Consider the following 13,114-nt stretch of genomic DNA (forward strand, 5'->3'; position numbering starts at 1 on the left):
AAAAAAATCACCATAGTTTGTTATCTCCATCTTTAGAAGTGAAAAGAAAAGAAGAAGCATTTTAAGATCTTCATGGACTATAAAGGGAGCAAAAGATGTTAAGCCAGAGGCAGAGTCCAGCTGTGCAGTTGTAGCAGGTCAAAGGAAGCCATGATACTTATTCCATGTATTATCCTTGGGAATTACAAAACCATGTGTCAAACTCCTTGGCAAATTCCCCATTAAAGCTGTTAGTCTTCCTGAGAATGATGTGCTATAACCTTGCATATTTCCAGAAATGGCTTTTGATTCTACAGCTTCCTCCTGCTTGTGAGAGCTGGCTGTACAAATAATCAGTAATCAGTTCAACTCCCCACAACATCATTAGTTTTCTGTGTGCCTGAAACGCTATGCCTTGATGTTTTCTGCACTGAAGTCCCATAAGGTTCAGAGGCTTGATCCCAAGAGGAGTTATCAGAGAGATGGAAATTTTCCTTTGTTGGAAAGAAATGTGATTGTTTCCGTGACAGGGAGGACTATATAAAGGTTTTCTGACACCACTGAACAGTCCAAATTCATCCTCTTTGAAAGTGGTGTACTATATGTCATCAACTATACTACTATAACACTTCAGCTTTGGAAAGATACCGTATATTCAGCTAGGATTTGGAATGAAGAAAACTTATTAGAAAAACTTTTTTGAATTAAAAAAGGAAAACAGGGTTTCAGAATGATCTTCACTTAAAAACTAGGTAACCAACTTCTCTTGCCTCCCTCCCTCCTTCTCTCCCTTCCTACCTCACTCCCTTCCTTCCTTCCTCCCATTTTCTTTTCTCGCTGTCCTCAAACACACCATTCCTTTCAGTGAGCTGGTACACAGGTAGCAGCTCTGGCATCAGTACTGGCCATCTAGGTTACAACAGTTTCTAGTATTTGTTGAAACAGCTGGGGTGGAAAATCAAGGAATTCTTTTGTGTCCCTTTCCGGACTCAGTGTCTGATCTCTTCCATTCATGAGGCAGCATCAGCTGCTGCTGCACCTTATGGAAGAGGACTCTGGGGAATGGAAATAGCAGCTCAGGACAGAAAGACAGCAAGCTACTGCTGAGTTCTTCTCTCTTTCCCTGCAGGGATGGATAACCATACAAAGGTGAGCAAGTTCATCCTGCTTGGCCTGTCCAGCCCTCAAGGGCTGCAGCAGTTCCTGTTCATGCTCTTCTCCCTGCTCTACCTGTGCAGCCTGCTGGGGAATGTGGCAATTGTGACTGTGGTGATATGTGAACCTCGGCTACACATCCCCATGTACTATTTCCTCTGCAACCTCTCCTGCCTGGATATTTTCTACTCCACCGTTACCATCCCCAAGATGCTGGCTGGGTTCCTCTGGGGGCACCAGGGTATTTCTTACACTGGCTGCCTAAGCCAGCTCCACTTCTTCCACTTCCTGGGCAGCAGCGAAGCTTTGCTGCTGGCTGTCATGGCCTATGACCGCTTTGTGGCCATCTGCCACCCACTGCGCTACAGCCTGATCATGAGCCCACGGGCCTGCCTGCTGCTGGCTGCAGCCGCTTGGGTTACAGGCTTCCTTCATGCTCTGATGCACACAGTCATGACCTCCCAGCTCCATTTCTGTGGCCCCAGCCACATCCACCACTTCTTCTGTGAAATCAAGCCCCTGGTGACACTAGCCTGCAATAGCAACCAGCTCAACCTGCACCTTCTCAGCATCATCACGGGGAATATGGCAATAGGCCTTTTGGTCTTCACACTCTTTTCTTACCTGTACATCTTTTCCTTCCTCCGACTGAAAGTCCAGTCGAGGGAGGGGAGGAGGAAATCCTTCTCCACTTGCATCTCCCATCTCACAGTAGTGGCCTTATTCTATGTCCCTGCTGTTTTTAACTATGTGCCACCTTCCTCAGGGAGTTCACCCAGGCGGGACATGATAGCCACCCTTATGTATAATGTTGTCACCTCTGTCCTCAACCCTTTGATCTACACCCTGAGGAATGCGGAGGTGAAACGTGCCCTAAAGAGAAGACTTTTCTCCAGACAGTTACTAGTGCAGAAAATGTTCTGCCTTGCAGCTTGCGTGGGGTAGTAGGCAATGGACAATGCAATCAGAGGAGCTTTTGGCTCAAGAATGTCTTGTGCAGAAATCTGCTTTTCACTGCCAACAGCCTGGGTCCCTTCAGAAAAATCCTACATATTGCATATGGCCCTGTGTCTCCTGTCTTGGGCAATATCAGTGCATGAAGAGTGCATGTTGGTGGAACAGCCATTCCCCTTCATCCAAGTGGAGAAGAGAAGCAGCTCCAGAGAGTGATACTTCAATAAAAACACCTTTTTTACAGTGATTTACCCTCAAACATCACTTGATCTTCTTTCTTTCTTTCTTTCTTTTGGTAGCTGAATCCCACCCCAAGTCAGAGCTGTCAAGAGAAGTCAGGACATGATTCATCTTTTCCTAAAGCCAACAGACAAGGAGGATTCAGTTGTTTTTGTTGGATCCAGTTGGCCATGTGCAGACATGTATGTCATGCCACTTGAAATACTCTGTGTATCTCAGCTGGTGTCTCTCAGCTGCTCCAGAAAGGCACAGGTCCTGCGCCAGATCTACCAGCCCTGTATGGCTGTCAGCTATCTTAGGGCATCTGAGATGGTGCTAGACACCTATGTTTGGGCAACTGAATTCCACCTCCATTGCCTCGATTCACAGTGGTTAAAACTGCTGTTCAGGCACTTGTCTCACAGGGAGGAAGGTACATTTGGAACCCCAAACGTAGGTGTCCTAATCTCAGATTGAATCTCACCCTTAATCTCAAAATGAGTGGGAATGGTGGATTCCAGTTGAAGAAAGCTTCCAGAACTGATCCTTAGGGCTTAAAGGTAAGGTGAGCTTGGGTGATGGGGATTAAGAGTAACAGCTGGAGAGGTCTTTTGATTCTTACCTGTCCTACAGGTTTTTTTCCACATATTCATAAACTTCACCAACATGCCAGGTGTGTTTCACACAATATCTACTTGCTCAACACATTCCATGTTGAGACTCCTACCATAAGCCTTAAAAAGGCTGCTTCTAGTATTGTTGTTATTATCATTTTTAACAGTATTATACAATGATGATGATGATGATGATAGTAAATATTTCTATTAGGGCCTCAAGTAATCCCTCAATGCAAAATTTTCATGCCATGTGCTTGAAGATGTCAAAAGAGATTCTTCCTCTCCTAAACAATGCTCCAGACCGGATACTGTCAGAGACAGTGTCCCAAGGGTCCTGATCTCCTGTTCCCATAGGACCACTCTTTGAGTCTGAGATCTTGTAAGTGTTTTTAGGTCTTTAAGAGTTAATATCTGTTTCTAACTGGCCAAAGACAATGTGAGTGCTCCCTTGCAACCCACCATTCTGCATGCGTGCTGTATCCTTCAGCAGAGGCAATGACTTGAGCCAGATCACCTGTGCAATCCCCTTACTGTCTTGCTCCAGTTCATCCTTCTGTGAAAACAGGCTTCTTGGGTTTGTTTTTAGACATGGACTCTTTTATATGCATAATAATGCTCTATGTTAAGATCTTCACTGTGCTTCTAACACTACCTTCTATAGGAGGGTGGTGTGATTTATATTTTTGTGCCTTGCTGCTGCCTCCTTCCTTGTTTACACTACTATATGCACCTCTACCTATACCTATATATACCTCTACCTATACCTAGCCACTAACTTCATAGTAGCTCTTTGTTTGTTTGTTTGTTTTTTACTGTGCGGTGTCTGCATTGATTAATGCAGTCATCTACAACAGGAGCAAAATGAGATCCCATTTTTTCTTAGGAAGTCAGTTGCAAGGGGTGGGGCAAGGTCAACAAGAAGCAGCTTCCAGTTTTCTCCCAGTTGCTACTGTTTTCTTATTGTTCAACCTTAGCCAGTGCCTGTTTTTCCTAAGAATGCATTTTATGGAGAAGCAGATTACACTGTGCCCAGAGCTGCACAGTAACTCCTCTGCATATCGTTTCTGTGGCTTGTTAACACTTGCAGAACATATGGGCCAAACACTGGACTAAACTGTGAGTTTATGTGTTGGAAGGCTAGTCACCATTAATACAAAGAACAGGTGATCAGTGATGGCAGAGGAATGCCAGGAGCCTAATCAGTGCAAAGGAGCACCCAGACTTGGACATTCCTGGGGCAGCGATTATGTCCCTGGGGCCTTGGAGGGGGTGTACGCTCCCAGATGAGGCCACTCGAGTGGCTCTGCTTGACAACCTTGTGGACTGGAGGGGTTATTGCCTAAAGGGGACTGGGGAGAAAGAAGCATGAGAGAAAAGAGTTTAAAATGGACTGGCTGAGTGCAAACAGGGCAGCACGTTTGTCTAGCCATGTGCAGCACCTGATCAACCCTACCTAGCCAAGTGAGTGCGAAAAACCACCAGAGTAGTGTCCCACTTCTTCTCCTCTCACGTCCTTTCAGAGAGGTCCATTCAAACCCCTTATGTCTCTTCTCAGTGCCAGACCAGAGTCAATCTCAATAGGGTCTTCTTTCCCCACTGATTGCACTAAGCCCATTCCCTTGGCTGTGGTTTCATTGGATGGTAGATAGGGACAGGGAGACTCTTGTTGATCCATTCATGAGCACCACGAGTTAGATGATGTGGCAGGTGGCTATTTATTAAACACCTAGATAGGCACCTTATGTAAACACCTAGCTAGGTCCCTTTTCCAGGTTAAAAAGATCCAGCCAACCTAGAGTTAGCTGGTGGTGATGACATGATCATGAGAAAGATTGCCCAATCAAGTATTTGTCCATTTATTTGGGTAAGCTGGCCCTCTGACAATTTATCCTCTGAATATGTGAACAATGTCCAGGACTGAAGTTTCTCCTGCAACTCTGGTCTTGATAGTCCAACCCAAGGGTTGTTCCAAAGACTCTGATATTTCTCAGAGTTGCCAGGTTGTATCGTATTGAGATTTGAACCACACAATGTGCACAGATGACAACTGTTGATCATATGCATATCCTTAGCAGTTTTTATAAAGAAGCCATGACACTTCTCACCTTTCCTGGGAACCACCCCCTTGCTCCCCTCCAGGCACGTCCCTGCTCCCCAGAAAGCCCTTCCCCAGATGAGGGTGTCCACGCTGGCCTGGCCGGCTGCTCCAGGTCCCCCTCCCCTGTGCTCCCTGCAGGGCTCCGTGCAGGCACTGCTGCTCAGCAGAGAGCCAATGGTGGTGCCACAGGGCCGTGAGGCGACTCCACTGTGCCCATTCTCGTGAGAGCAGGAAGCAGACCCAAGAGGATGGTTCTCATGCCACTGGCAGTCCCCGCCTCCCATTTTATGTGGCTGTAGAGGGTGCTCGGAGGGCCCAGGCAGCATTTCCGAGGGCACAAGATATGTTATGAGGCTGCACTGGAGCCAGCCTATGGCATGCCAAAGAGAGTACAAGGATGGCTCTCCAGTCTCTCTTCCCTGAGCCTGCTGGGTCTCCACGGCCTCTCCTGGGATTGCGGAGCCCTCCTTTACCTATGCATTTCCTGATTTTGCTCTTTACCGCTCGGTGACTCCACCTTGGATGGTCTCTTGTGTTGTACGGCTCCACTCACTGCCCACCCCCACTGTATGATGTTCCCAAAAATGCTCTGAGCTCCGCTGGCAGCTTATTGCCTCTCCAGGAAGATGCTCAGCCATCACCTGCCCAAACAGATGTGTCACAGCCTCAGGAAGGTTACTCTGGGATCCTTAACCATCTCCACTGACACAGGGCCCCAAAAGCGAACCCTGAATCTAAACCTGGTTCCCTAACAGCTTACAATGGGACACTGAACACATCAACCTGAGCCCGTGGAGAATGAAAGCAAAGCAACGGGCCCTTTTGTGATACCATTCCATCGCCACTTTCATGACTCCAATTTTGGAAGAAGAGCCAAGTGCACAGGCACCGCACGGAGGAAATGGCTTTACATTGTGTAGATGCTATCAGGGAGGCCAGCTGTGTCTGAGAAAATGGGGCCTTGATGTCCTCATAGGTTGTATTCTTGCCTTGGACAGTCAAGCGTCGAAAAAAGAGAGACCTCCTGGTAAAAAAAGAAGGAATGTTCCTCCCAACCACCTCCAGACCTCCTGGCATGCCCTGGATTTCCCGTGAGCTCCTCACAGTGCGCGCCTCCTGCTCCTCACCAATCACATTGCTGCAGCACAAGTGACCTCACAATCTACAGCGCAGCCCTCACACCTTCACCACCACCTCCCTCTTGCCTGCCTCTGCCCTCTCCCCTCAGCTCCACGCCCCTGCACTCCAACACCCCACCTGCCCTGCTCTTCTTCTGCCTCCCAGGCCCCCAACCCCTTCCAGCTCGGCTTACAAGAAGGCTGGGTGCTTAGGGGCTGCGCCAGAGCAAGTTTGGCCTTAGGCTTCAGGCATGCGTGCAGGCTTTGGGCTTTGTGCTGAGCGGGGTCAGGCAAAGCTTTTGGCTGCTGGCTCAGTGTAGGGCTTGGCCTTGGTGCTCAGGGTTTGCGGTAGGGGCTAGAGCTTTGGCAGAGGGCTGTGGGTTGGAGTGGGGGTGAGGGCTGCAGCCCGGTGCAGCAGCCCAAGGCGAACGATGAGGCCTTGGGATTAGCTTCAGGCACAGGGTCCGAGTTTGGGGAAGCGGGCAGAGACGGAGGCTTCACTGTAGCCCTTGGGGTTTGGCCTTGGCGAATTTAGGACACCAAGGCAGCAAGGTGCAAGGGTAGGGCTTCAGGTCAGTGCTTAGGCATGGGGTGGGGGCCTCCCGGAGGGGCTCTGCCAGGTGCTGTCCCAGCTGCAGAACCACTACCTCAAGGCCCCTTACCTCCCCACAACATGGCCTCTCTCCTGGCTGCCACCTGGCAGCCCTTCCTGTCCTCCTGCGCCTGCCTCCAGCTCCTGCATGCTGCGCTGAGGCAACACAGAGCACCTCCTCATCAGCACCCAAGCACTGCCCCTCCAACCTGCCTCTGCTTCCAGCCCTCCAAAACCTTCCTCTGCCGCCCAGGCCACACACCCCTGCCAGCTCAGCTTACAAGAAGGCTGGCTGCTTAGGGGCTGCCAGGGAGCAGCTTCAGGCTGAGGCTTCAGGCATGCATGCAGGCTTTGGGCCTTATGCCTGGTGGGATGAGGGAAAGCTTTTGGGTGCTGGCTCAGGGTTGGGCTTGGGGCTGGTGCTCAGGGATTGGGGTAGGGGCTAGAGTTTTGGCAGAGGGCTGTGGGTTGGAGTGAGGGTGAGGGCTCCAGCCCAGTCCCGCACCTCAAGGCAAGCAATGAGGGTTAGGGATCAGCTTCAGGCACAGGGTCCGAGTTTGGGGAGGGGGGCAGAGACTGAGGCTTCAGCAGAGCACTTTGGGTGTGGCCTTGGCCAATGGAGAAGGGCAAGGAGGCAAGGCAGAAGGGTAGGGCTTCAGGGTAGTGCTTAGGCATGGGGTGGGGGCCTCCCACCCGGGCTCTCCCGGACCCTGTCCCAGCTGCAGCAAGAGTGCAGGAAGGCCCCTTACCTGCCCAAAACAGGTCCTCTCTCCTGGCTGCCACCTGGCAGCCCTTCCTGTCCTCCCACGCCTGCCTCCAGCTCCTGCGTGCTTCGCTGAGGCTTCACGGGCAGCTGAGCCACAGCACTTCTGCCTGATTGGCTCTGTGTGACAGCCTCAGCACTGCACAGAGCAGCTGTTAGGGACGTGTTTCACAGCCTGCAGCAAACATGCCTGGCGCTATCACCATTGCTGTGTAGGGATTATTTGGTGCAGGGATTATTTGGTGTTACTCTCATGCAGCTCTGTGAAATACAGGCTTTCAGCTTACCTGAGCTGTTGTGGTGCCCAAATGTCACGTGCCCATGGCATGAGCAAGTTCCCCAAACATGGGGTAAGAAGCCCCAGGAAAGCAATATGGTCTGGTCTTTGGTCTGCCCCTGCCCACACAATGTCTCAGAAATCGATACGCAGAGCAGCAGCCCCAGATGCCCTTCGACTCACCCCATCCTTCCGGACATCTCTTCCTTGAGACCCCCAAGAGGCTGACACTTTGGAAATGAGAGCAGTCATATCTGCTGACCTGGAGAGAGAGGACAGGAGCAAGAGCTAGTTCCACATAACACCTGCATTACAAGTGCCTCGGGCTTTACATTCTGCACTTTGGGAAATAAGATCTTGACTTTTTTTTACATGATATGCTATTTTTTTTCCTCCATCCATATTTGTTTCTACAATGTTTCAGAAAAAGAGGGAAGAGGAAATGGCCACAAGGTTTCTTTTGCCTAGAGAAAAAGGCTTAGCTGGTAGATGGGTAATTCAAGATGCAATGTTACTGCAGAGTAAAATTAGCTATGGATGGAACATGCACAAATGCACCAGGAGGACTTATGGCCCTGTCTCCTCTTAAAAAAACTTATGTTCATTTGATACAGAGAGTATAAATATATCCTTGGGTGGTGTTTCTTCAGAAACATGACTGTTCTCCTCTGACTCTACTGAGAAACTAGAACAACTCGGAAGCTGATAGCTGGACATAAGCTAAGTCTTAGGAGCCTTGATTAACTGAGGTCAGACTTGAAACCCCCCCAATACTGTGCATGAATAATGCCTGACTCTGTCAAGCATCTTGCATACAGCTTACCTACACTCTTTTCTGTCTAAGGCAGAAATGGCCACCTCAAGCTTGAATGCATTTACTGGTATGTCTCCGTGTTGGGAGCTCATCTCTTGTTGAATCCAGGTACCAAAAAAAAAAAAAAGAAAAAGAAAGAAAAAAAAAGAAGAAAAGAAAAGAAAGGAAAAGATGTACAGAAGTCAAATGGCACTGTGGTGACACTGTGGCATTTCCTTAGCTGTACCTTTCTGCCCTCCCCTTTGGACCAGAAAAATCCTCTCCAACCACTGCCACCAAACTGTCTGCCTTTCCCACTCCAGGCCCTGCAACATTCCCAGATGTGCTCAGATCTAAGGGGGACCTTTGTGTTCACAGGCACACGTGGCATCTCTTTCATACGCTCTCAGGATTTGCATTAGTGATCACTGTCTTCTCTGGCCCCTGCAGTCTGAAAAGACAGTTTCTAAATATCCCTGCCTTACTTTCTCTTCTCTCAGAATCATCTGCAGTCCCTCACTCCTTGATTCTCATTCCAAATCCTCCTTGATCTGTCAACAGCTGCAGCAGCTCTTTTGCTGCCTTCTCCTGAGAATCACCTGAACACCACACCAGACCAAAAAGTGCAGGTATACAGGTAGGGCTCCAGGAAATAACAACCCTACAGTTTCGTGGCATGATTCCCAGTTTGACATCAGGGCATGCAGAATATACCCAGCCATATCATTCCTTGTGTCAGGTCACGCAAGGCAGTGGCTATAATCAGGGAGAGATCTGGAGCAGTCCTGCTGTTGTGAGAGCTGTGCTGGGGGCGTGCTTGGAGCCCAGCAGCCCGGGATGACAGGCACCAGGTGACCTGCTCCCAGCACCCTCCAGGCCTGTGTGCTGGGGCTCCATGGGGACATGCTGTGGGGAGAGGGGAGCTGTTGTTAGGACACAGGGTGTCCCACTGTGACTCCAGTTCATATCACAGAGGCACTGCAGGGACCCACCTCCTCTGGGGCACCCTGCCAGGCTTTGCAGGGTGGAATTGGGGTGGACAAAAGGAGGTGCAAAGGCGCTGAAAAGTTGGTCCCAAACTCAGAAAGAATGGAGCATAATGCAAAAAAAGGGGTTCAGAATGGAGGATGGTGGCTCTTCTGGCAGTAGATGTGTAAATGCCTACAGATAGTAGTGATGCTGGTTTGCATCAGTTAGGTCTCAAGTCTCTGATCTACAGGGAAGCATCAAACCTCAGCAGTCATAGCTAGAAGCAGTAGCTTCCGGTAGCTATCATCTCCCGCCTTTAGCAGCACTTCCGACATGGTCTTCCGCAGCATCCTTGTAGCCATGAACCTCCTGAAATGGAGCAAGGGACAGATGCAAAGTCCTGCGCCTGGTATGGCCTAAGCCCTGTGGCAGTGCAGCCTGGGGACTGACTGCCTGGGTGACAGCTCTGCTGACCAGACCCTGGGGGCCTGGTAGACAGGCGGGAGCATGTACTAGCAGCGTGACCTAGCAGGGATGGAGGCTAGCAGCACACAGGGCTGCATCAACAGCAATGGAGCTGGTAGAGCAAGGGAAGAGATGCTTCGCCTTTACTAGGCATGCATTAGAGAATACCTGGAGTACTGCATCCAGTTTTGGCTGCCACCAGTATAAGAAGTCCAGTGCCGGGCTACCAAGATGCACCCAGGCACCTCACCTTATGTCCACCTTACCTGCTCAAATGGGAAACGAAGCTGTCAGTCAGATTCTCTCACCATTCACTTAGGCAATCAGCACCTTTTCTCTTAACGAAGGCTCTTCTCCTGTCACCCTGGCCACATTTGTTAGCAAGTGCTCGAGCAACCACCCCGATGGACCATACAATAGACAGACTCTGTAATTAAAAAAAAAAAGAGAGAAAGAGAGAGAGAGATCCATAGGGCAAAAGCATGGAGAAGTGCCCCCATCCTCAAAACAGCAACCCTTCCCTCCTAACCAAAACACTTTCAATCTCAGACAGCAGTAAGAGTGTGAGAGCAGTGTGAGAAAAATCAAAGCAGGTGCAAGTGTTGTGTCCCTACACAATTCCACAAGACAGTAAACTATGTAAAAGAGAGAGCTCAGCTGTATGAAATCTCCACAAGGGACTATGGTGTCTTGGCAGGACACTTCCCACACTGCAGACATGTTAACAGAGATAACAACAGAGCAGGGCAGCCAAACAAGAGCAAACTTCAGTCCCGAATCTGAGACTGGACTAATACAGTTTAGATGTTGCCTCTTTGTTCTTCTTTGCTACCCTGCATATGCTTGTTTTTAGAGGAGGCAAGTCACTAAAGACTTTTCTGCTCCCTTTTCATTCTCTGTTTTAAATTCTTGGAATTTTTTTGTCTCCCAGAATTTGCTGGCAAGAACTGAGGAGGCAGTCTAAAGCTGGGAGGAGGAAAAAAAGTATTTTGCATTTCCAGATAATAGCTAAGCATCAACTAGAAAAGCTATCATGCTGTTGTGAGAAGACAATTCCAATGAACAGAGAAGCAAAACAGTTAAGGATTTTCTTTTCAGTATCTGAAATGCTTCTAAAGTTATGAAAAGAAAGATTTACAGTCCTAGTTCAACAGCCTGAGTTCAGTTTTGCCTATAGAGAACATATAAAGCTCACCATTACATCTATAGGCAATGATTGTGTGAACTATAATTAGAGTTGAGTGCAAAATATTAATTAAACAACTGTCCTTAGACAAAACAAGTCTGTGGGCTTGTTTTTTTCTCCTTTGCCCTTACTCTGCTCAAACATGTGGGAAGCAGAGGAGCTTGCCAGGCAATGCAGTGGGGGCTGCTGTGAGTCCTGAGGGAGGTGAACTCTGGTGAGGACAATGCAGCAAACCCACAGGCCACCAGTAACAGGTTTGCCCCTCAGGGCCCTGGCACGCTGCTGGTGGTGGAAGCAGCGCTGTGCCCCTAGATTATCCTGCAGCCCCAGGAGTCCTTGCTCCTGTTAAGCACAACATGCAAGGTTTTAAACTCTGTAGCCTTGCTGGGCCCTGCCAATGCAGCTTCAGAGGAGCACTTGCAGGCAGCATTTCTGCCAGGAGAACATCTGGTCCGAGGGGCTGATGTTTTGTGAGCCAAGGGACAGGGGAAAGGTTCAGAGCCGGGCATCATAATGCCCCTCTGCAGGAAGGAAAACTCTGTGTGAGTTTGTGAGGGGATGGCTATGTTGCTGTGTGTTTGTGGCAGGGCAGATGTTCTGTTACTTGAAAGTGTGCAAGAACCACAGTCCTCCCCAAATTCTCTTTGAAAAATGATGCTGCCTAGAGACACTCTTTGGCCCTTTCCCCGAGGGACATGTTGCGTGATCCCATGTGCTGCCAGGGAACCTGCATGCCAGAGGAAGAGTGTAAATGTCAGAGCTGGTGGACAAGTTCCAGGTGAAGTGTTTGTGACCTTAGGTAGCAAGATCAATTCCCCAGGGCCCGGGAAACCTGCCTTCTGGGCTCTTCTCCTGGAAGCTCCTCTGAGCATGGCTGCACTTGCTAGCCCAAAGGGCTGCTCTCATCCCATGGTTCCCAAGGCCTCCAGGCTCTGGCTCTAGAGGCCTATAATTTTGCCCCAAGGAGCTGCTGAACTTGTGATTCTTCTGGAGGACTAGAGATCCAAGCTCTGTTTTGCAGGGAAATTGCAGGGGCATGGTGCTGCTTTCCCATCTGTGGAGAGCAGGGAGCTCTGGCCATGTGGGTCCATCTGCCTAGAGGTACAAAGGAGTCCTTGATGTGTGTGTGCTGCAGATGAGATGAATCAATCAGCTAGTCAGCAAAGGAAGGGCTTTGGAGAAACCACAAAGACAATGACCTGCCCTGGGATCAAGCTGAGGACTGCTGTAGAATCCCAGCTTCAGCTTTAAACATTGTCAGATCTTGTAAGGTCACCGAGGACTTGAAAACTTGGCCCAAGTGGAACTGAGATGGGCTGCTTAAATTGTCAGACAGCCTGCAGTCGTTTCTGGGGGCTTGCCTGAGTAACTTCAGCAGAGACCTGGTGTTGGGGGAGTTAACTGATGCCCTTCCTATCCCATGTGCTGCTCTGTGTTAGCTCTGGCTTATCCACCTGCTTGTGCTGATGCGTCCCTCGTCATCTACCTGCTTTGCTGCAAGACCCCCCCCCCCTGCAATGCCCAAGGGGAGAGGGAAGCCTACATGCCACTTGCCTGGGGAAATGTGGGGGCTGGGGGTGAGGGCTGACTTTTGCTTCTACAAAAAATTGGAGGCAAGACTGCAGCTTTGAAGGCTCAGAACACCTGGCACTGGGCTGTGCATGGTGTTGCAAGTTGCCTTTCCTCCAGCATAGGCCTCTGTGTTGCTTCTCAGGTGAGCTTCTGGGTTAAAGCCTGCTCTTTGGAAATGATGGCACCAGGAAGATTTAGGAAACCAGACAGAGAGGAAGGGTGGTTTTGTTGCTGCTGCTGCTGCTGCTGCTGCTGTTGTTTTCCACCACCTCTCAAGGAGCTGCCACTGGAACTAGGAGTTGGCTTCTGTGTTTCAGGAGTCCTAGTCCAGCGTCCTAACCCTGAGGTCATTGCTCC

At 49.7% G+C, this 13,114-nt stretch overlaps 1 protein-coding gene across 1 annotated transcript; it reads left to right on the forward strand.

The window, feature by feature from the left end:
• Positions 1 to 1,110: 1,110 nt before the first annotated feature.
• Positions 1,111 to 2,079, forward strand: LOC135327043 (olfactory receptor 12D1-like). Its single transcript, XM_064504662.1, has one exon. It carries the CDS (start codon positions 1,111 to 1,113, stop codon positions 2,077 to 2,079), a length of 969 nt encoding a protein of 322 aa, XP_064360732.1.
• Positions 2,080 to 13,114: the final 11,035 nt, after the last annotated feature.

Source organism: Dromaius novaehollandiae, unplaced genomic scaffold (assembly GCF_036370855.1).
Source record: "Dromaius novaehollandiae isolate bDroNov1 unplaced genomic scaffold, bDroNov1.hap1 HAP1_SCAFFOLD_45, whole genome shotgun sequence".
Classification (NCBI taxonomy): Eukaryota; Metazoa; Chordata; class Aves; order Casuariiformes; family Dromaiidae; genus Dromaius; species Dromaius novaehollandiae.

Coding starts and splice junctions, on each gene's coding strand:
- LOC135327043 (XM_064504662.1), top strand. CDS start 1,111: ATGGATAACCATACAAAGGTGAGCAAGTTCATCCTGCTTGGCCTGTCC.